The sequence below is a fragment of the Dama dama genome, chromosome 13 (genome assembly GCF_033118175.1).
Source record: "Dama dama isolate Ldn47 chromosome 13, ASM3311817v1, whole genome shotgun sequence".
In the NCBI taxonomy this organism is placed as follows: Eukaryota; Metazoa; Chordata; class Mammalia; order Artiodactyla; family Cervidae; genus Dama; species Dama dama.
The window spans coordinates 25,264,635-25,289,808 of NC_083693.1; the positions used below are offsets into that span (position 1 = coordinate 25,264,635).

The 25,174-nt window shown below is 53.8% G+C and overlaps 1 protein-coding gene across 10 annotated transcripts in view; it reads left to right on the forward strand.

Moving 5' to 3' along the window:
- Nucleotides 1-19,894, forward strand: part of AKAP13 (A-kinase anchoring protein 13) — a 316,668-nt gene extending 296,774 nt beyond the window's left edge. For all 10 annotated transcript variants that reach the window (XM_061158636.1, XM_061158639.1, XM_061158640.1 and 7 more), the window contains 8 exons: nucleotides 1,558-1,752; nucleotides 6,476-6,637; nucleotides 7,347-7,417; nucleotides 7,871-7,915; nucleotides 9,827-9,877; nucleotides 10,842-11,264; nucleotides 13,857-14,190; nucleotides 15,286-19,894. In XM_061158636.1, the coding sequence (XP_061014619.1) occupies nucleotides 1,558-1,752; nucleotides 6,476-6,637; nucleotides 7,347-7,417; nucleotides 7,871-7,915; nucleotides 9,827-9,877; nucleotides 10,842-11,264; nucleotides 13,857-14,190; nucleotides 15,286-15,335 (1,331 nt within the window). In that variant the 3' untranslated portion in view covers nucleotides 15,336-19,894. The remainder of the gene's footprint in view (nucleotides 1-1,557; nucleotides 1,753-6,475; nucleotides 6,638-7,346; nucleotides 7,418-7,870; nucleotides 7,916-9,826; nucleotides 9,878-10,841; nucleotides 11,265-13,856; nucleotides 14,191-15,285) is intronic.
- The last annotated feature ends 5,280 nt before the right edge of the window (nucleotides 19,895-25,174 follow it).

Below are 25,174 nucleotides of genomic sequence, written 5' to 3' on the forward strand. Positions count from 1 at the left end.
ACATGAGCATGAAGGGAACAGCCTTCTCTTCACATGCCTGATGCACCTGGCCAGGCACAGTGCTAGGGGCTGGGGATGCAGTGATTCCTGACCTGGAGCCCCTGCTGTGAGGGAGACCTACGTAGATGACAGGCCCTGCAGACCCCAGCCACGTAGAGAGTGTGTGGGACCCGGGAATCCTGCCTGTAGTCAGTCTCATGGAGAAACTGACCTGTGACGCTATTGTGAAAATGAAAAACTCACCAGATGAAGAACAGTTAGGTGAAAAATGAAAAAGGAATGAAGGTCTAGTGTGTCTGGGAGTCAGGGCTGAGTGATGGGAGACCAAGCCTGGAAGCCACCACATGTTGAAGTTCAAGCAGGGACTGATACAGTTTTTTAGCAAAATGTAAACAAGTTTTTTAAATCAGTATTGATGCCAGTTGGGAGAATTGCTTGCAGGCCCTGGGAGAGCCCAGTAGGAGTGGGAACGCCAACTGGGGGAGTCTCCGAAGTTGGGTGAGAAGCGGGCTGGAGGCAGAGTGGAGGCGAGTGAGAAATGAGGAACCTCTGGGGGTGGTGGGACAGAGTGTGAAGAAAAACCTCCACCAGCTCTCCAGCCTGGGTATCCAGGGGGTGAAGGTGCTGTTGACTGAGGAAGAGGCCGGGGCTCCAGGGAGGAGGCAGGTGGGGTGGGGGCAGGAGCAGAGAACAGAGGCTTCTGACCTGTAGAGAACTAGGTGTCTAAGTGGAGATGCCACTTGACAATGAGACTCAGCAGTCTGGTGCCCGAAAAGTGAGTAGGACTTGTGTGTCTTGTGTGAGTTAATGGGCTTCCCTGGTGGATCAGACAGTAGAGAATCTGCCTGTAATGTGGAAGACTCAGGTTTGAGTCAGGAAGATCCCCTGGAGAAGGGAATGGCAGCCCACTCCAGTAGAATCCCGTGGACAGAGGAGCCTGGTGGGCTAGAGTCCATGGAGTCGCAGAATCAGCCACAACTGAGCAACCAACACTTTGAGTTGTCAGCCCGTGAGCAGTAACTGAAGCCGTGGGAGTGAATGAGGTCCCCCAGAAGGAAGTGTGTAAGGTGTGGGGAGCGGTCCAGGGGGGCGGGGGACCAAGCGCGTGCAGGTCTGTAACGTGCCAGAGACAGAGTGGGAGGAAGAGAGCCTAGCAGTGCCTGAGGGCCCGGGGCGGGGAACAGGTTTACATGTCGCTGGAGAAGAGGAGATGGAAGACTTGGCTGGATGCAGGCGTGAAAGGTCCCGTTGGAGAGAGCAGAGCCAGGGAAGAGTGCAGGGGCTGAGCAGAGAACAGGGCGATGGGAGAGTGGGACACAGCACACACTTGCTACATCGGAAATTCCCAGGTTTGCCTCAAAAGACCCAGGATAGTTTTCCAAGTAGACATGACAGATGAAAAATCGGATACTGGCCTCAGAGTGAAACAGGAAGGGGGCGTGGGGGAAGCTGTGTTCCTTGTTGTTCCGGGCATTGCCACAAGGTGGCGTGCGTGTCTCAGTCATCACCTCTCGCTGACCTGTTAGATGACCAGATCCCTTCTCCAAATGCCCGCAGAGCAACTTCAGCAAAAGGACCAGCAGATCCTGCTCCTGCTGGAAGAGAAGGAGGTGATTTTCCGGGACATGACTGAGTGCAGCACGCCCTTGCCAGAGGACTGCTCCCCAACTCACAGCTGTAGAACCCTCTTCCGCTCCAGCACAGAAGAGGCTCTCAAAGGAGGACCTTTAATGAAAAGTGCAATAAATGAAGGTAATTTACATTCACCGTCGCCCCCCCCCCCCCACAGTGGTTTGCATGCTAGCATTATCTACCAGTGAGTACTTTTTTTCGTTATAAAATAAAGCACAAAATACAGAAAACAACCCAAAACATGTTTTGCTTCAGTAAATTATTATCAAGTGAGCATCCTTATAACTATTTCCCAGGTCAAGAAATAAAATGTGGCCAGATCCCTAAAAGCCTTTCCACATCTCCTGTCCCCATCACAGCTCTCTCCTTCCCTCCCACAAGGCACAAGTATCATGACTTTTAGAGTAAAGACTTAGGTTTCTTGATGGTTTTATGTGGCCATGTAAAATCATATATGTGGTTTTAGGCATGTTTATAGACACTGATTTAGTTGTGTCTGTGGTTTTTGATACTCATTTTTAAGGTTCTTCATTTACAGTCCTCCACCTGCCCCACCATCCCTTTCTTTTCCACACAGGTTATCCGTGAGCTTTTTGGCCTACAGCGTTCTCTTTTTGGACTTTATTCATGCAGTGGTTCTGTTCTTCTGCCTTCTGTTTCCTTCAGATGCTCACCTGGGTTTGGGGGCTCAATTGCTCAGAGGTGAAACCCCTTTGGCGGACTGTGTTCCTGTAGTGTTTCATCTGGAGCCACAAACTGTCTAGTTGTCTTTTTTATTATTTTTTGTAACATATAGGAGAAGCACGATAAAAGGATAAATCTTTTTTTCCCTATATTATGTACCAGTTTTCAAAATAGTGAACTGACTTATGGTCATACTCTGAAAGTGACTGGTACTGTTAAAATATTATTATAGACTCATGGATTTAAATATATCTGATGGGCTTTGAGCCATTGCACTTCTTATCCTTATTGAAAAGGTTTAAAAGGGCCTCCCTCTCTGCCAATGTGCACCTTTTCATGTTGCCTCGGAACCCTTTTGACATGACCCCAGCGATCTTTGAAAGCCGCTCTGCTGTTTGCTCTGTTAAGATGTTCCGGGCTCATCTTGTTTTCTGCACGTCTGGCATTAGCCTTTCTCTGAGAAGCTGTGGTTTCTTCTAGTGGGAAATGATGTCTCAGGACCACTATCTAGGTGCTGGGGGTGGTTGTCACTGCTGGGCTTTTCACTGTTAGTAGGTGAGGCCTTTTCAGTGGACCTCTTAGGTGGAAATGTGTATGTAGGGGGTGGTAATGAATTACACTGGTATATTTTTAGTTCACCTTGTGAACTACAGTGTTTTTACTTGTGTGCTTAGCTGTGTCTGGCTCGTGACCCCATGGACTGTAGCCCTCCAGGCCCCCCTGTCTATGGGATTATCCTGGCAAGAATACTGGTGTGGGTTGCTGTTCCCTCCTTCATGGCATCTTCCCAACCCAGGGATCAAACCTATGTCTCCTACATTGGCAGGTGGATTCTTTACCACTGAGCCACCTGGGAAGCCCTGTTTTTACTTAATCTCTTCTGTATTACACCTGTATCTCTTTTCTTCCATATTGTGAATCCTTATTCTTAAGGATGCATTATAGAAATAAAGTATCCTATATTTACCCTAACACACAGGTACTAATATTACTATCACTAAATAGGACTCTTACATGCTATGTCTGCCCATCCCCCCGTTTGATCAATGGTACTTTGTCTACACTGTCAACTTGCAACCATTGTCTATGACACTCCCCTTTTTTAGACCTGTAGTCTTCATTCTGCAGGAATCACCACCAGTTCTCATCCGCAACCCTCCAGTGATTTTGGATGTCTGAAGCTTACTCCTTAGTTCCTCCGAAAGATTCATGAGGATAATACCCCCCAAGTCCTTGCATACTGGTGATAACTTGTGCCTTTATCCTGGAAAGTCTTTTCTACTGGATGTAAAATCCTTGGTTCCCAGTTTCTTCAAGTACCCTAATTCTCAAATGTGTTACTCATTTTTCTGTGACGTAAAACATTTCAGGGTCCAGTCATAGTGTGATTTCCCCCATATATAAGTCACATGCTCTTCGCCTTGACGCCCACAGGATTCTTTTCCCTAAATCCAGGTCATTTTACTAGAATGTGCCTTGGTGACGGTGATTCTGGAATGATGTTCTCAGTTTTACAGTGTTCGATTCTGATTTATAGTCGCAAAATTTTCAGATTTCAGAGATGTGTTCTTATAGCTCTCAGTGTTTTTCTTGTGCGCTTGCTTTGATTTTCTTCCTCAAGAACTCCCACTATCCATATTATTACATCACCTTTGCCTGTCTTCAGCACTTCTTGCTTTCCCAGAGTGCTTTTTTTATATCTTCATCTTTTTAACATGTAAATATATCCTTTCACCTTCTGTTTTCTTAAGTCATTTTCTTTTGGGTTTACTTACTCTCAGATTCTAGTTTAGTTTTCGAAAGGGGTGTTTTTTTTTTGTTTCTAGTTATTTGAGTTTTGCCACCTCCCTTCTGTGTCTCTTCATTCTGACTAGGTTCTTCCAAATCTTGAGTCTTTTTTTTTTTTAAACCTTGTTAGCTCACTTACTTTATGGACATGTCCTTCTGATGTGCTTTTGTTATGTGTAGGGCAGCTGCACCCCTTTTTCTTTCTCTCTCTTTTTTCTTAACTTTGTGTGGGATTTGACTTTGATATTTTTCTGTCACTCGTTTTTGTGTAAAAATTCCAATCCCAAAGAAAGGCAATGCCAAAGGATGTTCAAACTACCGTACAACTGCACTCATCTCACACACTAGCAAAGTAATACTCAAAATTCTCCAAGCGAGGCTTCAATAGTATGTGAACCGAGAACTTCCAGATGTTCTAGCTGGATGTAGAAAACGCAGAGGAACCAGAGATCAAATTGCCAACATCTGTTGGATCATAGAAAAAGCAAGAGTTCCAGAAAAACATCTTTATTGACTACACCAAAGCCGTTGACTATGTGGATCACAACAAACTGTGGAAAATTCTTAAAGAGATGGGAGTACTAGACCACCTGACCTGCTTCCAGAGAAATCTGTATGCAGGTCAAGAAGCAACAGTTAGAACCGGACATAGAACAATGGACTGGTTCCAGATTGGGAAAGGAGTCCGTCAAGGCTGTATATTGTCACCCTGCTTATTTAACTTATATGCAGAGTACATCATGAGAAACACTGGGCTGGATGAAGCCCAAGCTGGAATCAAGATTGCCAGGAGAAATATCAATAACGTCAGATATGAAGATGACACCACCTTATGGCAGAAAGCGAAGAAGAACTAAAGAGGCTCTTGATGAAAGTGAAAGAGGAGAGTGAAAAAGTTGGCTTAAAGCTCAACATTCAGAAAACTAAGATCATGGCATCCAGTCTCATCCCTCATGGCAAATAGATGGGGAAACAGTGAAAGACTTTATTTTCTTGGGCTCCAAAATCACTGTATATGGTGACTACAGCCATGAAATGAAAAGACGCTTGCTTCTTGGCAGAAAAGCTATGACCAACCTAGACAGCATATTAAAAAGCAGAGACATTACTTTGCCAACAGAGGTCCATCTAGTCAAAGCTATGGTTTTTCCAGTAGTCATGTTTGGATGTAAGAGTTGGAGTATAAAGAAAGCTGAGTGCCGAAGAATTGATGCTTTTGTGTTGGAGAAGACTCGAGAGTCCCTTGAACTGCAAGGAGATCAGACCAGTCCATCCTAAAGGAAATTAGTTCTGAATATTCTTTGCAAGGACTGATGCTAAAGCTGAAACGCCAATGCTTTGGCCGCCTGATGTGAAGAACTGACTCATCGGAAAAGACCCTGATGCTGGGAAAGATTGAAGGCAGGAGGAGAAGAGGACAACAGAGGATGAGATGGTTGGATGGCATCACTGACTAGATGGACATGAGTTTGAGTAAACTCTGGGAGTTGGTGGTGGACAGGGAGGCCTGGCATGCTGCAGTCCATGGGGTCGCAAAGAGTCAGACAGAACTGAGTGACTGAACAGAACTGAGACTTTTAGGCTCAGATGGGTTTTTTCACTTCATGGACTCATCTATTGTTTTCCTGCAGTGTTTTTAGAAGATGACAGTGACTTTTCTTAGGAGATTCCTGGCCTCTTTTCTCCTCCCTTTTTCCACATGGACCTTCTTTTTCCTTCATCTCTCCTGCTCAATTTCTACTCCACGTTCAGATCTTTCTCCTTCCTGTGGGACACTGCTGCTCTAGAAGAGAACCGTGGCTGGTCGGGTTTGATAATTCAGATGCTCAGACTTCCCTATCCCCCTGACCTCACTACAGGAGGGGCAGAAAGCCTGCCACTTTCCACTGCTGTTCTCAAATTGGCACACCTCACTTCCTGGGGATTTCTTTTTGGCTACTTCTGGTCTGACTGCAGGAGCCGTGCTCCTTCCAGTAAATGACTCTCCCTTCCCTGTATTGTGCTTACTCAGTCGTGTCCGACTCTTTGTGACCTTTTGGACTGTAGCCTGCCAGGCTCCTCTGTCCGTGGGATTTTTCAGGCAAGGATACTGAAGTGGGTTGCCATTTCGTTCTCCAACCTTTCCTGTACCCTTTCTACATTTCCTAGATCTCACGTGAATAAGGCTGGAGGTTTAATCTGTGCATTTCCAACAGAATCCAACTACAACACCTGTCCTTAGCTGAGAGCTTTCTGTGAGCAAAGGAAGTCTCGTAGTCTACTTTGGGATTTTTCTGATCATCTTCCCGGTGCATATAATGTGTTAATTAGGAGATTTTCTTATTTCCATTGCAAGAGGAGATGTCAATGTTGCCTGTTTCCTCTCTTCCAGTGGAGATCCTGCAGGGTCTGGTGAGTGGCAGCCTAAGAGGCTCTCTTGGGCAGGTCGTCAGCAGCCCCTCGGAGCAGGAGGGCGTGGTCGGCCCCGTGTCCCTGCCCCGGAGAGCGGAGACCTTTGGAGGGTTTGACAGCCATCAGATGAACGCTTCAAAAGGTCAGTGGGGTGTTGTTGTTTTTAATATAACTGTATTTATTTATTTTTGGCTGTTCTAGGTCTTTGTCGCTGCACGGGCTTTTCTCTAGTTGCGGTGAGCTGGGGCTACCGTCTGGGTTTGGTGTGTGGGTTTCTCACTGTGGTTTCTATGGAGCACCGGCTCTAGGGCACGCGGGCTCGGTAGTTGTGGCACGTGGGCTTAGTTGCCCCGCAGCATGTGGGATCTTCCTGGATCAGGGATCGAACCCGAGTCTGTTGCACTGGCAGGTGGATTTTTGGCAGAGAAGCCCCCAGGTCAGTGGTTTTGAGCTCATGTGCTCTTCTTCTGGGCAGTCGTTCACCATCACAACGAAAAACCATCTGTACTCCACCACCTCTGTCCCGCTCAGACGGTGAAGGTTTTAGTGAGGTCCTAAGTATCCAGCTGCTGGAACTCAGGGACCTCCATCTGCGTTGAGTTCATTTTGAGTAATAAGAGGTTTTCCTGGGATCTCAGCTAAGCTATAGCAAAAGGGGTAATAAGACTGGTTTTTTCCTTTCTGCTCCTAGTTCTTCTGTGTCAGTAAAACTGTTTAATAATCATGTGGCTGCCCTTCTACTGGCATTACCAGGATTCAGAAGTATTTTGAACCCAAGCTGTGTATATGGTATTTTCTTGGCTAATCTGTTTTGCAACTTGAAAAAAATACTTGTTTGTTTGTTTGTGTAGGAGGTGAGAAGGAAGAGGGAGACGATGGCCAGGACCTCAGGAGGACCGAGTCAGACAGCGGTCTGAAAAAGGTATTTCTTCCTAAGAGACCTCCCTCCCTCTGTCTTCCTGGGCCCTTCTTCTAAGCTCATCATCTTGAAATTAGTCCACTGTGATTGTGTTTTGGACACCCAGTTTGCCCTGTTTATGTCCTACATCATCTTGCGAGGAAAGCACTTTTCTATACAAACAGCACCGTTCGGAGCCCCGTGTTCTTGGCTGTCGGGCCTCTCTGGTTCTGGACATCATGTTCCAGCATACAGCTCCGCCGGCTGGACTGGTTTCACTGAGAGCCTTGTTTAAACACACACCACCCCCACCTGAACTCATTGCAAGGCTTCCGCAACAGTTCAGCCTCACCTCTTCACTGCCCTAATGTAGAAAAGAATGAACACGGGACGTCACAGCATAACTTAGACACACACTGAATATAAATTTTGCCTCAATCTTCATTTTTTTTACATGCACTTTTTATTATTTTATAGGGTGGAAATGCTAACCTGGTATTTATGCTTAAAAGAAACAGTGAGGTAAGAACACTATGAGCTCTTTAAAGGAGTATGATTTTGTTGTAGTTGCTCGGTTGAGCCTGTTCGTTTCTGCTTTGCTGTGTTGAGCAAACTGTGCTGTCATCAGCCCCAGGGCATCGTCCTGGCAGTTTTTTGCCAGAAAATCGCTGCCTCCTAAACCAGCCTCTGCTCCTCTGTCCTTGAGCAGCCCCTTGCTTTCTTTGAATGTGGGCCGCAAAGCTCCCACCGTGGCTTCTGTCCATCCACGCACGCTGAGCAGAATTTGTCTCCAGCTTAGCTCTAACTTTAACCTGGCACCAAAAGCTGCAGTGTGAAGCGTGACAGAGGAACTTGTGAGTGATTCTGCACAGTGACTCAAGTTGAGTTTTCTTCTCTGAGCACTGCTTCTGACTCCATATGTCACTCTAAAAAGTAGCCCAGGCATCCCCTGGCTAGAGATCAGGTTCCCTGCCTTCCACTGACCCTGCAGGGTAACCCAGGTCTTTCACCGTCTCCCCGTCTCCTTGGGTTCCTCTGAGGAAATCCTCCTGAAGGCTCCAAGCTCAGTTGAGTCTGCACATGTGACATTGTCAGCAGGCTGGAGCTAGACCCGGGACAGGGAGGGGCGAGGGTATACCTCTCAGGTTGCGCTCTCTGCTTTTCCTGCTTTTCATAGAACACCTTAAAATCCCTGAGGAGCTTCGTTTCAGAATTTCAGATGCAGGGAATCGCTTCTTTTTCCCCTGAAACACAGAAGCTGTTTGTCTTCTGTGCTGGCCTGTTAGTCTGCACACTGTGACACATTGAAGGAACCCCTTCAGTGAATGAAGTAAACCTGCTTCCACGCAGACCGTCCCACTCCTGTGCTGCTTAAAGAGCAGCCCTTTAGTTGTTTTTTCCACTTGCCAACTCCCCGCGCCCCACCCCACGCTGAGTGAGAAGAGTTGGGTAAGAGATCGTAGGAGACCAGTGGCTTCCAGGCATTCCAGCACGGACTGCACACTACAGGTGCTTAGCCAGAGTCAGCTGGCCGGCTGGGACTTCTCATCCTCTCTGTTAATTAAGAATAAACTTAAATGAGGGGCAAAAAGTATTCTCCGAAGAGCTAAGCCTGATAATTAAGTTTTTGTGTTTTCAACTAAGACAAAAGGAATACATGTTCATGGTAGAAGATTGGAAAAACATCCAATAATGTAAAAGAGGAAAACAAGTAAATATCCTACCGCTGAGAAATAGCTACTATTATTAAATGTGTGGTGTTCTATTTTCAGCCTTTTCTTCCACAGGACATGTATTTATGTGTCTAAGTTTATGTGAGTGTGAATTGCATAAAAATAGTTTTGCACAGTTTGTTTCAATACTCCCTGGAACTTCATATCCTGCTTTTTTTTCCTCTTAACACTCGAGAAGCATTTTCCTGAGACGTTTGTACAAAACATGCTACTTAACAGCTGTATATTATTATGCTAGTTGCCATAATTTAATCTTTCCAATGGTCAATTCTTTCTCTGCTTTTTTGCTTTGTAAATGATGCAGCCAAGAGCATCCTCATACTTTTTTTTTGGCAAGGCTATGATTATTTCCTCAGCATGCCATCCTCTCCCTAGAAAGGTTATACTGCATTCAACCCTGTCAGTACAAGAGGATTCATCCATTCTCATCATGCTTTCACCAACACTGGAATTCTTTTTTAATTGACATTTTGTTGGCTTGATAATTTCAAGTAGTTACTTCATTTTTGCATTTTTGTGACTTCAAATAAGGTTGAATCATTTTTAATATGTTACATATTCGACCATTTGTATTTCTTCTTTTGTAAATTGCAGGTTTATGTTCCTTGCCTGTTTTTCTCCTAGAATGTTTTTTCTTTTGCTTATGAATCTGAGAGCCTTGCTGGGGTCTGAGCTGACAGCTTGTTGATTCCTTTTGCAGCAGGTCATCCAGAGCGTCGTCCATCTCCACGAGCTCCTCAGCACTCTGCAGGTATGTGCCTTTTCTCCTTTGTCCCTTCACTTCCTAGTTGAGAGGGAGACCAACAAGGGTGTGGCTGGCCTGGATCTTTGAGGTTTATACATTTCTTACGGGTAAATACAGCCCTCAGACAAGAGAGACTGGCTATCATGATGAGGAAGATTCCAAAATGCAGTGGTTAAGGTCCCCTGGCAGAGGGAATGGCAACCCACTCCAGTATTCTTGCCTGGAGAACTCCATGGACAAAGGAGGCTGGTGGACTTAGTCCTTGGGGTTAGAAAGAGACATGACCGAGCAACTTACACTACACTACAGAGTCTCACTGATCTTCTAAGACTAGAGTTGCTGAGCAGATGGTGGATGGCAGGTACCCAGATCACAGTTAACAGCTGTGCCCCAGAGCGCAGCGGGTGCGGGCCTTCACAGAGGAGATGCTTCCGGTCTGGACGGCCTTTGTAGGTGTCTGACTTTGCACCAGTGGTAAAGAACCTGCCTGTCAGTGCAGGAGACATAAGAGACCAGGGTCAGTCCCTGAGTCGGGAAGATCCCCTGGAGAAGGAAATGGCTACCCATTCCAGTATTCTTGCCTGGAGAATCCCATGGACAAAGCAGCCTGGCAGGCTCCAGTCCATGGAGTTGCAGAGAGTGGGACACGACTGAGCGCACATTCACACACAGTATCCTCAAATTCGGGTCCCTTCCTTTCTTAAACATCTGACCAATCCAGTTCATAACTCCTCCCACCGCCAAAGGCACACTCCACCCCAGACAAGGCTGCTGACTGCAAAATTGAAGTCTTGGCACCATTGACCTTCCCGCTTGGTTGCCGCCCAGGGTTATCCTAGAGTACTTTTCCCAGAGCAGCTTAGAAAGCAGGGGAGGGCGCCAGCCATGCTCCGGGCGGGTGGGCACACGGTCCCCTCTTGTGGGCATCGTTCCCCCTCGTGCCCATCGCCCCCTCTGCGTCTCCCCGCAGGGCGTGGTGCTGCAGCAGGACAGCTACATCGAGGACCAGAAGCTGCTGCTGAGCGAGCGGGCACTCACGCGGACGGCGTCGCGGCCCAGCTCCCTCATCGAGCAGGAGAAGCAGCGCAGCCTGGAGAGGCAGCGCCAGGACCTGGCCAACCTGCAGCGGCAGCAGGCGCAGCACCAGGAGGAGAGGCGGCGGCGCGAGCGCGAGTGGGAGGCCCGCGAGAGGGCGCTGGCGGAGCGCGAGGCGCGCCTGGCGCAGCGCGAGGACGAGCTGCGGCGCGGCCGCCAGGACCTGGAGCGCGAGCGCGACGAGCTGCTGCAGCGCAAGGGCGCCTACCAGGGCGACCTGGAGCGCCTGCGCGCCGCCCAGCGGCTGCTCGAGCGCGAGCAGGAGCAGCTCCGGCGGGACTCGGAGCGGCTCAGCCAGGTGCCGGCGGGGCGGGGGTCCTGACGGCCTCGCGGGCGGGGTGCCGGCGGGGCGGGGGTCCTGACGGCCTCGCGGGCGGGGTGCCGGCGGGGCGGGGGCCGGGGGTCCTGACGGCCTCGCGGGCGGGGTGCCGGCGGGCCGGGGGTCCTGACGGCCTCGCGGGCGGGGTGCCGGCGGGGCGGGGGCCGGGGGTCCTGACGGCCTCGCGGGCGGGGTGCCGGCGGGGGCCCGGGGGTCCTGACGGCCTCGCGGGCGGGGTGCCGGCGGGCCGGGGGTCCTGACGGCCTCGCGGGCGGGGTGCCGGCGGGGCGGGGGCCGGGGGTCCTGACGGCCTCGCGGGCGGGGTGCCGGCGGGGCGGGGGCCGGGGGTCCTGACGGCCTCGCGGGCGGGGTGCCGGCGGGCCGGGGGTCCTGACGGCCTCGCGGGCGGGGTGCCGGCGGGCCGGGGGTCCTGACGGCCTCGCGGGCGGGGTGCCGGCGGGCCGGGGGTCCTGACGGCCTCGCGGGCGGGGTGCCGGCGGGCCGGGGGTCCTGACGGCCTCGCGGGCGGGGTGCCGGCGGGCCGGGGGTCCTGACGGCCTCGCGGGCGGGGTGCCGGCGGGCCGGGGGTCCTGACGGCCTCGCGGGCGGGGTGCCGGCGGGGCGGGGGCCGGGGGTCCTGACGGCCTCGCGGGCGGGGTGCCGGCGGGGCGGGGGCCGGGGGTCCTGACGGCCTCGCGGGCGGGGTGCCGGCGGGGCGGGGGCCGGGGGTCCTGACGGCCTCGCGGGCGGGGTGCCGGCGGGCCGGGGGTCCTGACGGCCTCGCGGGCGGGGTGCCGGCGGGCCGGGGGTCCTGACGGCCTCGCGGGCGGGGTGCCGGCGGGCCGGGGGTCCTGACGGCCTCGCGGGCGGGGTGCCGGCGGGGCGGGGGCCGGGGGTCCTGACGGCCTCGCGGGCGGGGTGCCGGCGGGCCGGGGGTCCTGACGGCCTCGCGGGCGGGGTGCCGGCGGGCCGGGGGTCCTGACGGCCTCGCGGGCGGGGTGCCGGCGGGCCGGGGGTCCTGACGGCCTCGCGGGCGGGGTGCCGGCGGGCCGGGGGTCCTGACGGCCTCGCCGGCGGGGTGCCGGCGGCGGGGCGGGGGCCGGGGGTCCTGACGGCCTCGCGGGCGGGATGCGGGGGCCGGAGGGAGGCCCGACAGGGCGTGGATGTGTGTGTACATACGGCTGATCCGCCTTGTGGTGCAACAGAAACTAACTATGCTAACTAAACTTAACTATGCATGCTAAAGCAGTTATCCTCCAATTAAAAAATCCCCCTCTGTGTGCCCAGCATGGAGGAGAGTAGGCAGATAGAATATACAGCATATACAGGCTGATTTTATAGGATCTGTTTGTGCATCCGCAGAGGGGCAGGTGAGGAAGTGAGTCTTTTTCTCCTGTTTGTCTCTAGGGGGTTGAGAAGTGCATGTAAGTTTGGAGTTTGGCCAGGCCAGTGGGGGGGTACCTGACCCTTGGCCTCAGCCTGGCCAGTTTAGGCTGGGGTGGCCTCAGTGTCTGTGAGGGTGGCGGTCAGCCATCCAGGATTTGGGGAGCAACCCCTCTGTGCCACGTGAGAAATCAGAACCTAAAGGACCTTGTAGCTGAACAGAGAGAATGCACTGCAGGCAGCAGGCAGCCGGTGCCTGAGCTCGGCGAGCAGTGAGGGCTCTGATGCCCAGCTCAGTGAGAGAGCGCACACGGTGGGGTCAGCGGGCATCAGCCACAGGGACGGGCCCAGCCCATCTGGGCTCTGCTTCATCCCAGTGCGTCTCGCCACTGTGGATGAAGCCTTTTCCTGCAGCCACTGCTGATTCAGGAAGGCCTTCCACCTGTGGGGAGGAAACCGCCCCCTGAGTTTGTTTTAGTGGTGGTCCCTGGCCCTTCTAGAACAGGAAGCCAGAGCCTCCTGGGTGTCCTGATACCCATGTTGCCATTCGTTTGCTCGACCGACCTTCAACAGTGAAGGAAAAGGACCCTGACATCTTCCAGAGGCGGGGCAGTTAGGCTTCGTACAGAGGTTTCCAGGTGTGTGGTGGGGCAGCCAGGGGCCGGGCCGTGCTTCGTGTGACGCAAGAATGGGCTCCCCAGGGAAAGCTGCCCGGGGAACACAGTCTATCTCTTCTTTAAACTTCAGTTTGACCTTTGACCAGGATCTTGGTGTAAGCACGTCTCCCCCTGCCCTCTAACCTAAACAGGTCTCTCTAATCTCTCGGCCCTGAAATAATTATCCACTCCTGCATGTAAGTCAGGCACTGGATAAGCAGCTCTTCCTGCCTCTCCAGGGGATGGGAATTGTGAGCTGCCTCATTGAAGGTGCTATTCATTCTTTACAGTGCTAATAATAGAAGTAGTCAAGGTATAAAGATGGTCATTTAGCACTTCCGTAGATACTACAGGGGATGGGGAACGGAACTGAGAAGTTCAGGGTATTTCAGCTTCTCGAGAGTCCAAGGCAGTGAGTGTACACGGGGCTGACACGCCAGCGTCCCCAGTGACCTTGTGCAATGCTCACTGAGCAGTCACTGAGGACGCTGCCGGTCCCCCAAGTGACATCCCTTCTCTCCACCATGTACAGGTTTCATATCAAAACACCAAGCTGCTGCGGATCCCATCCTTCTCTCCTAACCCCGAGGAGACCCCCTCGCCACCTGCACCTTCAATAGCCAAATCAGGGTCATTGGACTCAGAACTCTCGGTGTCCCCCAAAAGGAACAGCATGTCTCGGACACACAAAGAGAAGGGGCCTTTTCACATGCTGGGTTCCGCCAGCCAGACAAACAGGGCACCAGAGGCTCAGAGCCAGACCCCAGTGTCCACGTCCACATCCACCCGCCTGTTCGGGTTAGCTAAGCCAAAGGAAAAGAAGGAGAAAAAGAAGAAGGGCAAAGGAAGCCGCTCACAGCCCGGGGGTAAGTCACACACCAGGTCTCCCTCTGGCTGCGCCGCCCCTGGGGGCTTTAGCAGCACAGGAGGGGTTAAAAAGAGGTGCCTGCCTTTCAGGCGTGTAGAAGCTGACCCACGTGTGTCTCACCAAACCCACTGGTTCTGCCCACAGCGGGCTGTTGGGACTTACACTGAGAACTGAAATTCAGGGAGCCTTTAGGAGCCCACTCTGCGTGGCGTGTGTGCAGAGTAGAGTGCGGGCTCCTTTCTCACACTCACTGTCCAGACGAGGAGCGGAAACTCAGTGACTCAGTTACAGTCCTCCCTGCCTTGCGGCCTGGTCCAGTAATAAGCTGCTTCAATGGAAAGCTGAATTGGTTGTGATCTCATAAGATTCTTAACCAGTCACTAACTTTTTTGTTTAAAGACACAAGTTGAGATACTTGTATAAAGAAATTTCTACTGTAAAGGAGGATCACTTTTTTTTTTAAAGATTCTATATATTCACATGTAAGTACTTTCCCTTACCATGTAAATATATTTAAGCGTAAAAGATGCAAATTGCTTATGTGCTATTGTAAAGTTTAAAGCTTTACATAGCATTTCAAAAAGCAATAAAATTGACACTGTTTTCTCAAAGACCCAGGGGAGAAAAGAAAAATAATGTACTAATAGGTGCTTGGTGAGCCTTTTCCGAGGGCAGCTTTAATCCTGCAGGAGATACAAGGCCGGTGTTTTTGAGCCCAGACACCCAGGAACCCTGCAGCTCAGGGTTAGCTGAGTGCCTGTCAGTGCCGGGCACACGATCAGACCACACGACACGAGGTTGAGTCCTTCTCATCAGGATTGGCCTCTCCCTTCTGTGCGGGAGGGTGTAGAGAAATCCCTGTTTCCAGGCTTGTCTTCTGTCGAGTTCAAGGATCTGTAGACACACGGGACATCATTGAGGACCTCATTCACTATATCAGTGAGGGGACACCACAGCAGAAGTCATCGCCCACCTGCCCAGCATCTGTTTGCATCCTGGGGGACTTGTGTTTAGGGAAGACAGGACAGAATTTACCAATGAAAAGAGCAGTTTTGTCTGAATTTCTTTTTCCCTCTTGGCTTCCTTTTTCCAGACGGCCCTGCTTCCGAGGTTCCCGCTGAGGGGGAGGAGATTTTCTGCTGACCGGTCCCGCTGCTGTCCTGCATGGTGACCGTTCACCCCCGCCATCCTGTGCGCACTGCCCCCCACCGATGCCCGTGCCTGGCGGCCCTCCCCGCTGCCCCAGGGCCTGGGCCTGATGGACATATGGTCCTGGGGGTCAGGGTGGGGAAGGAGGCCCAGGATTGCAACCCAACCACTGGCCAGTCCTGCTGAGGTCACATTATAATGAGGATAGTGGCCCTGGAAGTCCAGGGGATGGTTGTGACATGTCAGGAATGCCTCGAGGCCGAGAGGGTGTTTGCGAATGTGGTCTGAAGCTCTGGGACAGAACCAAAAATCAAACCGCAGGTAGTTTGCGCTTCATCTGAATGCGTATAGTACCCGTCTGTATAGACACATGGAATACCACGGACCGTGCATGGTCTGCACCAGACGCCTGGCGGGCTCAGCTCAGCTCTGCACAAGGGCGCTGCCCCCCCCACCACTCGGGGGGGTGTGCTCTGAGTCTCATCCGGCATTCCCCCCGGTCTGTCTCCTGGCAAACCCACCCGTGCACACTTCACCCCCACTGCTGTGTGTATTTCTCACTCAGAAGGGATGGCAAACAGTTGTGAATACCAGTGAAAGAAGGCTGGATGTCTTTAAAAAGCAAATGATCCTGAAACACCTTGATTTTGGTGTTTCAGTCACTTTGGGGGGAAAAAAAAAGTAATGTCATCAGATCTAAAAGAAATCCTATATTGGCTTTCCAAGATGTTTGCTCATGGATTCTGGGCACAGATGAAGTGGAGAGGCTACCTCCCCGTCACCCCTGCAGAGTGACACTTTCCGGTCATCACTGGCCATTCGCACATGACCGCGACCCCCTGGCTGTCCCCCTAGGGCCTCGCAGTGGCTCCCCAGGGAAGCTGTTCCTGCCTGCGCCCCCGCCAGGGGAGAGGGTGGCCCCCCGGCGCTCCTCTGCCTGCCCTGGAGCCACCTGCCTCTTCCTCCGGGGTGGGGTGACCGCCCTATCCTAGGCAATTGGCTGAAAAGCAGGTGCAGGTAGGCGCGTTGGGCGTATGAAGTGGTTCCCTCCAGTTCAGACCAGGAGACAAGCTGGTCCAGAAGGTATGGCCTGGAAGGGTCTCCTTCTGTCAGGAGACCTGGCACAATTTTGATTTCTCCAAGTTTTGCAGTCTAAAGTTCTGATGGTTATTGTACTCTGTCCGTTGAAGATGCCACAAGTGCTGTCTGCATGTTCTTTTTCCTTCTTTCTTTTTTCTGTGTTTCCATCTGTATTCCTGGAGGCTCGTCACCAGCTGGCCGGTGCAGAGCGTTTCCCCATGAGGCCCCTGCACCTGCCACGCTTGTTACCTGCCTCGTGGCGGGGGGAGACCCTGGAAAGTTCTGTGCTTCCCATGTGGCCTTGGATTCCTGCCTTTCGCCCCTCAGGAGCATAGGTCTTTGAACTTAACCTTTCTAAAAACAAACAGATCTGTACCTTGGTGCTTGTTGATGAATTGCAAGCTGGTCTTGCAGATGGAGATATCTATCTTTCAGTTTATTTGAAAGAGGTCTGGTTTAAAAGTTTTAGCTTTAGATTTGTTTTATTTATTTGTGTGCCGGGTGTGTGTGTGTGTGTCTGTGTGTGTGCGTATGTGCGTGTGTGTTAAGGGTGAACACACCAGCTCAACGGTTTTGACTGTGTCCAGTCAGGCAGCCCGCGCTGCATCCTCACTCCTCCAGGTCTGTCAAAGTGCCTTGAAGGCCCAAAGGAAAATTAAGGGTGGCGGGTGAAGTCCCTTTCCTTCCCTCCTCCCACCCCAACCTCATTCTTTGACCAAGAGAGGTCTTCTTCCTTGCTTGAGAGTTAAAAAAAAACTTGCCACCCATGGGCTCCATGTGCCTCGTTTTTATCACGGCAATCTCCTACCCTTCAGGAATGCTTTGAGAACCAGCTGATCTACTGGACCTCGATATGCGCCCCCAACCCCATCCCCTAACCAAAGACCCTGAACATCGGAAGGTTAAGTTGCCTCCGCCGCCAATCCCTGCAGCTCTGAGGATGGCTGGCCTGCTGTGGCCTTGCTTAGACCCTGGGGAGCTCGGCGCTGTGTCCTTGTCACTGGTTCGGGGTCCCTGTCCTGCAGAGAGTGGCTTTGCTGGAAGAAGGGGCCGGTGATTGGGGACCTGCGTCCTCCCGGCGTCCGTGTAGGCCCGGCGCCCCTGGCTCTGGGCGTGAAGCCGGCGCTCGGTGCTGGCGGCCTTGCCCTCACACACGCTCTGCCCCAGAGGCGCCCAGACAGTTTCTGTTTGTCGCCACACAGCTGGATCTCAGTTTGAAAGTGGCCTTCATTCCCACCTAGTTGTGAAGTTGCGGTTGCCTTGGCTGTTTGGTGATAGTTTTCTGAAACAATTGGCCCTCCGCCTGCGCCCCACAACTTAAAAAGTAACCTGGTCGGGTTGTGCTTGGACAGGCTTCAAATCTGAATCCAAGGGCGTCTCCCCCTGACCCAGACCTGTGCTTCTCCGTGCCTTGGCCCCCCTCCCCATCCGGTGTGGGGTTTGGGGAGCCACCTAGGATTCCTGCTGCTCCTGCTTTTGCTTCAGATCTCGAAGCCGCCTCTGACCTCGAGGCCTGACCTGGTTGCTGCAGTTTCTTTCCTGTGAGAAGGGGCTGCCTCTCCGGGCGACTCAGACTCGGCGCTCCGCAGCGTCCCCGAGCTGGGAAGGCGAACTTCTCAGCTTAGGGAATCAGGGGCCTGACCTCCCTTGTGTTTAGGGTTTGGGGAGCAGATGGAGACGCCACCCAGGGTCCCCAGGTTCCCAGAATCTCGTGAGTTCACCTGGAAGGAGGCTGCGCCTTCTCTCAGGACTCCGTCATCTCAGCGGTCGCTGTCCTAGTCTGGTGACAGGCGACGTGTGCACTTTAAACGCTCCCCACGGTTGGCTCCACTTCCGCGACAATCAGCTGTTGACTGTTTTCTTTGAAAATGGAGAGGCTTAAAAGCAGCCCCAGCCTTTACCAACATTCCCCCCTCTGCCGCCAGGAGAGCTGTCTGTGGGGAGGAGCTCCCTAACGAGGTTTCGGTTTTTATTTGGAAAGGTACGAACCTACCTTTTATCCTCTCATGTCTCAGGGTAATACCACTAAAAGTTGTTCTTTGCGGACATTCTCCTGTTACTTGTTGTCTTCCCAAGCCCCTAGTTTCAGCAGTAGGGAGCACGTGCTGTAAGACCATCGGGGTTTGTTGCCCCTTTGGAGGCTGGGTGTTAGTGTGTAGGGGTTTATAAACAGGCACCACCTTAGCTAAAAGGTAGCACCATTAGCCTTAGGGCCAGACCTCCAACCCGGAAGGCGTGGTTCACAGAAGTACTCTGTAATTCATCCATCGGACCCCAAGGTTCTTTTTTCCACAGCCAGTTCTTGCTCCCAAGGATCTGTTGTCAGCTTGGAGCTGTGGGTGTTGATGCAGCATTGATGGGGGGCCTGGTGTGCCCCGTGGACGACCAGGCCCAGGGGCTGGTGCAGGGCAGAAGTTGGGAGAAACGGACTGGACGGTGGGCTTCAGCAGCCGATAAAGAGGGTGGTTTGGATGGGACCCCAGCCACTGCCAAGGGCTCTGGACACGCTTGGACTGCAGACGCCCAGAAAGAACCCTCCATGCCGTGGTGGCAGGGACCAAGGCACGGTGCCCGCCATCCTGCAGCGGGGCCATGGGACATGCTCACCGGCAGCCCCAGGTCACAGCCCCACCTGGTGCCTCTGCTCCGACCTACCCTCAGAGACAGGAAGGCCAGGGGTTCGTTTTGGTTGGCTTCTTCATTTTCTTTCTTGCAGTGTAGCGTAACATTCCTAGTTAACCAGCGCTTTGAAATCTACTGCCTGCTGGCCAGGTTTTAAGACGAGAAGTCTTTCAGTGCTGCCGTTAAGAGGGAAAAAGACAAAAAAAACACAAAGGCTTCTTTGCATGTACCAGTCGAATTTAATTTGTCAGAAGCTTAGCTGGCCTTGAGTTCCTTCTCCATCTTGCGAAGGTTTAAAGACGGGCAGACCCAGCTGGCTGACGTGTCTCCTGCCGCGGACAGCGGCCACCTGCTCCGGACCCCGGGTCGCGCCGAGCCTCTGCTCACCCCGCCCTCCACCGCCCAGGCCGCCCCGGGCTCCGGGGCCCTAATGGGCCGCCACGGTCACTGTTCCGTCTGAGGTTCCCGGCGTGTCACCCCACCTGCCGCGCAGGACACCCCAGGATGTGCAGGAGGGCGGTTCCAAGACACCTGATACCTCTGCTGTCCTTTCGTCGTTTTCAGATGCTAAATGGACATTTCTGTGCATTTATTTCTATTAAATAAAGAGGGGTTAAAACCCAGATGCTGTATATTAATTTGTAATTATGTATAAAGTAAAAGCAGTTTTAAACTGTAAAGGTTTTTTGTTTTTGTTTTTTTTTTTTCAGTGTGTTTCCTGGAATTTTGCCACAACATACTGGCTTTGTATTTTATTTATCTTCCTTTTTAGTTATCGGCTTCAGACCCTTGTAAAGCCCCCCTCCACCTTCCAAAAAAAAAATAATAATAATAAATGTCCTTTAAGTCTCGATGGTGACTCTGATTTATTCCTGTCCGGGTGGGCCTCCTGGAGTGAGTCCCAGGGTACTCGGTTCCCGGTGAAGGGCCCGCCCCACTCCCCAGCTGTGAGTGAGCCTTCGACCCAGTGAAGCCTTATTTCTGTACCTTCGGGAAGGACCGCCCCAGAGCACAAAGTGGTTCCTGGGGAGCTCAAGTCCCCCAGAGCCAGACCCTAGCCTGGAGGCGCCAAGAGTCAGAACAATTTCCCGTCAGATAAGTGCGGTGAGAAACTTCCTTGTTACAAGGAACTTGTTATCCTGCTGCTGTAGATCCTACTACGTAAAAAGGAATGTCAGTTTACCTCTCTCTGCTGACTTTTTTCCAGCCCGTCCCACCGCCAAACAAGGCAATTGCCAAAAAAGCGAATTCAGGGAGAAGAATCTGGTTTGCATGTAGCTCCTCGGGGATTTACTGTGTCTGGTCCTCAGAAATTGCTGGGATGCACGGTAGGAGCTGCTGTTCCTAACCCTAACCCGCCTGCAGGCGCCTCCCGGAGCCGGGCCTGCCCTGCTGTCCCCGCGAGAGGCCCCTGGGTGCAGCTGGTCACCCAGTGTGATGCGGAAAACAGAATCAGCCGGGATTCGCAGCTCTCTGCTCCCAAGCTCCCCAGCTCCCCACCCCTCCCCACGCAGCGACAGCCAACAAGAAGGAAGTCCTGCCGGCTTGCCAAGCGCCTTCTCTCGTTCCTTCTAAAGGGTCCTGCAGCCCTGGTGATAGCTGCCGCCCCAGAAGCCAGGGAACAGTGGTGCCTTCTCTCCGCCACCCGCCCTCGGCCGTCAGGGCAGCTGCTGCGTCTGGATGCCCCCAGCAGGGCGGGAGAGTGGTTCCCACGGCCCCCGCCAGCTCCTGGCTTGGGTCTGAGCCAAGGACAGGCTCGCATCGCCTGGGAGGCAGGAGAGGGGAGGAGGTACCATCCTTTGTTCCAGGAGAAGCCAGAGGCACAAAGCTGGGCGGGCTCCGTGAGGACCAGCCATCCATCCAGCGAGGCGCAGAGTCCCCGCCTGCTCCTGAAGGAGAAGGGGCCACTTCTGCCCAAGGACCCGCACCCCACTCAAAGGGAAACCCAGCCGTGCACCCAGGAAGTGAGTGTGCTAACTGATACTGCAGGACAGAGACACAGTCATGAACGAAGCCAGCGAGCTGGAGGAGAGCCTGCTGGGCAGGGAGGAACAGGCCCCGGTTTTGTTACTTCCTTGGAACCGGGAATAGAAGCAGATCTGAGGTCAAAAAGAGGATCAGAGTAGCTTCCCTGGTGGCTCAGTGGTCAAGAATCCGCCTGCCAACGCAGGAGACGCGGGTTCGTCCTGTCCCTGGTCTGGGAAGATCCCACCTGCCGCGGAGCAACCAGTGAGCCCGTGCGCCCCGACCATTGAGCCTGCGCTCTAGAGCCCGGGGGCTGCCACTGCTGAGCCCACGTGCCACAGCGGCTGGAGCCCGTTTGTGCCCGGAGCCCATGCTCCACAAGAAAAGCCAGGGCAGTGAGACGTGCGCGCACTGCACCTCCGCTCACCACAACCAGAGCCAGCCTCTGCAGCTGCGAAGACCCAGCACAGCCAAAAACTTTCATTAAAAATCTGAAAGTTCCCTCTGTCACCACATTCCTGGCTCGGCCTGGGGCCACGGCCACCTTCCCAGCAAGTCCCCCTGCCTCCCCAGCCACCCATCCCGTTCCAGACTTGGGAGATTCCTCCTTCCTTGGGCTTCCCTGGTGGCTGGGTGAAGAATCTTCCTGCAGTGCAGGAGAAGCGGGTTGGATCCCTGGGTTGGGCAAATGCCCCTGGAGAAGGGGAGGGCCACTCACTCCAGTATTCTTGCTTGGAGAATTTGCTCGCCTCCCTCCCAGGACCCCCCCCCCCGCCCCCCAGCATTCCTTCAGGGGCCTCAGGTCACGGCCAGAAGGTGGCCCAGAGGTGGCAGAACGATCCAGGAGGACCTCGTCCTCCTCCTCAGGGGCCCTGAGGCTGTGGGCCCCACCGGCCTCCCAAGTCCTTCGGTGTCCCAGTTAACCCGGGCTGTCCCCAGGTCCCTCTGGACTCTCGTCATCACTCCCTCACACGGCTGCGAACAGTCCCACTCAGGTTTGGGCTGCTCCTCCCTCCAGCCACACTGAGAGACTTCCTTTCTTCCTGGGAAAGCGTTTCTGGACCCTTGGGATGGAGGTTGGAGGAGGGGAGGGGAGAAGGACCCGAGAAAGGGAAGGGCCTTCAGTGGCGGGACTTGGGGCGAGGGAGCGGCAGGCCGGCTCTGCAGACCCTCCGAGAACCAGCCTGCTTCTGTCTGCCTCTGTCGGCCCATCCCCTCCAGGGCCTTGAATTTCCCACCCCACCCCCACAGCCTCAGTGTTGGAGCTGGGCGGTTGCCTGGACAACCAGGCCCCCAGCCTGGGGGCGTCTGCATCCAGAGGAGGGGGGCCCCAGTCACCTGAAACAATGCTCTCTCCACCCACAGGAGCCTGGCAGCTGCGAGGAGCTGGGGACGGGGCCAGGCTGGGGTCTGGCACCATTGAGGGGACGTGGACAGAGTCTGGGGGCCACAGGGTGAGTGGGAGAACCACAGACTGCAGAGTCTGGGCTCAACACCCAGTCTCGCCATCTGATGGCTGAATAACCTGGGACAAGTTACTGGTCCTGTCTGCCCCCGTTCCCTCCTCCATGCGGCAGCAGCCAGGGTGCCGCTCACAGACTTGCTGTGACGATTCCACTAGAGGCTAGATGCTGGTCCCCAGGCCTGGTGCCTGAGCCCTGAGCCATCACCCGTGGCTGCAGGAGGAGCCTGTCCCAGCAGCTGCTGCACCGGAATCCCGTCCCCACCCCCGCTCCACATCTGGAGGTGAGCACCCGGCAGCAGAGACCACCTTCCCATCACCCGGCCCCGGCGCCCTGCGCAGGGCGTGGCTCAGTGCTCCTCATCCCTGGGCTTCTGGTTTGGAACACCTGTCCCCCCTTCCGTCACTTGGCTCAGGTGAACGGTCACTTCCTAGAGGAAGCTTCCGGGACGGCCAGGGCAAGCCCAGCCGCTCCTTCCTGCCTGTCCCTTAGCATCCAGAACCCACCTGCCTTAGAACCGTTTGGCACCTGGAATCACCGGCCTTAGGCTAGCGTCCCCTCCGCCTGGCTCGGGCCAGGTGAGCGCAAGAAGCCAGGTCTGGAAATAGATCCCCTCGAGTTCATGCCCCAGTGCCCACTCCTGTGTGTCCTGGGCCAACATGCTTAACCTCTCTGAGTGCAATTTCTTTGTCTGTAAAATGGGCATGAAGGCACCTTCCCCCATCCTTTTATTGAAAAACAAAAAACCTGCGTGTTCTTTCTTTCTACTTGGCAGGAAGGGACAAGGTAGAGGCGTGGATCTTGGGATGTGCAGACATGTGGGCGTAGTTGGAAGTATTTACTGTGACGCCAGGGCTCCCATAGTGTTTCAGGTTCTTTTGGGTCAAAGAAACTTGGCCAGTGTCTCGTTTTTGCTTTGGATGACCTTCCCATGGAAGGCCCAAGAGCGAGGGGCGCTCACTGGCTGGAGACCCACAGATCTCATACCCTCAATGCCTGAGTGGGGTCCGGGTCCCCCGTGTGGGGATGATCACACCAAGGCTCGTGGAATTAGACCAGCCCAGCCAGAGCCGGTGTCAGGTCCATCCTGCCAACATGCAGATACAAGGTTCTCCCTTAAGCCCAAGCTCCTCAAACCAGTCTTTAGATCCCTGCGTTTGAACTATCTGTCTGCCTGTTAAAAATGCATCTGGGCCCAACCCAGGTTTAATGACTCAGAGTCTCCAGGGAGGAAGCTGGGGAATTTGCAGGGTTCATGAAATCCCTGGGGATAGTTCAAGAGGCCCCAGGTGCATCCCCAGACTCCCCCCAACCCAGGAGAGGTAAGTGTGGGGAAAGGGAGGTGAAGAAAGAAGCTCCCATATCCCACCCCTGTAACCACTCTACAAACGGAACTTCCCTCCGTGGAATCTCATACTTGCTCTGCAGGTAATTCTCCGTGAACATTCTGGCTGTTGACGAGTCTGTTGACAAATCATGGGAGCTGATACATGACCCTGGGCTGAAGGGACGGGCTTCAGTCTCTCCATCTGCAAGGTGGGACCCCTACAACCCCGCCGGGCTGCTGAGATGATGGGGCAGCACAGCATCACTGCTGGAGATTCCTCCCTGCTTGTGTGCGCCGACCTTGTCACTGGAGGGCTTGGTGGCCCTGAATGTGTCACATCCACAGAGCAGGTGGTTGGACTAGAGCCAGGCTCTTGGCCTTGCGCACATTGGACTCATCAGCGGGTGGGTGGGGGACTGCTCTGCCCAGAACCTTGGGGGTGGGGGTCTGGACACCCCGACATTTCCCCGGTTCTGGTTGGTTCCCACTTGCAGCTGAGATTGAGAGGCTCGTTGATCCCCAAGCTTGATCCCAGAGATCAGCTCTGTTCTGCAGACAAAGTTCCCTCCCTGGGCATCTCCACGAGCCCCTGAGATGGATAGAGCTGGCTCTGTCTCTGCTGGGAGCCTAAGCTTTGAGCAGCCGGTGCTCCAGGCCCGAAGGGTGACAGCTCTCCCCTTGGGCCTTTGACTCCCGCCAGAGGCTGCCAAGGGCTTCCCTGGCGGCTCCGCAGTAAAGAATCTGCCTGCAGTGCAGGAGACTCAGGTTTGATCCCTAGGTCGGGAAGACCCATTTGGAGGAGGAAATGGCAACCCACTGCAGGATTCTTGCCTGGAGAATCCCATGGACAGAGGAGCCTGGCGGGCTACAGTCCACGGGGTCGCACAGAGCTGGGCACAGCTCACAAACAGGCCGGAGGGGGAACGCGAGGGAGCAGGAGGCAGAAGCGCTGCCCCGGGGAGCACAGCCCCAGGGCGCCATCCGGGGGCCTCCAGAAGTCGTGAAAGTGGGGGGCAGAGAAGACAGCGCACCCAGCCCACTCTGGGGGCTGAGTCAAGTGCTGCCTGCAAGTCCCAGCTTCTGGGTGCCCACCTCCAGCTGGCTTTCCCCCAAGGATCCGAGACCACAGGGCCGCTTCTCCAGCCCCACCTGCCCCTCAGCACCCACAGCCTGGCCACCTACCCTCTATCCCAACGTGACAGGAGCCACTCCTCTGTAAGGATGCTGTCTTAATATTTGGGGGGGGGGGGTTTCATTGTTTGATATGATTATAATTCATGTTCTCTAAAAAACATGTGGGAAATATTGAGATTTATTTTTTAAATATTTTTAAACACCTATAATCCCATCAGCCAGACAAAAACTATCCACTAGTA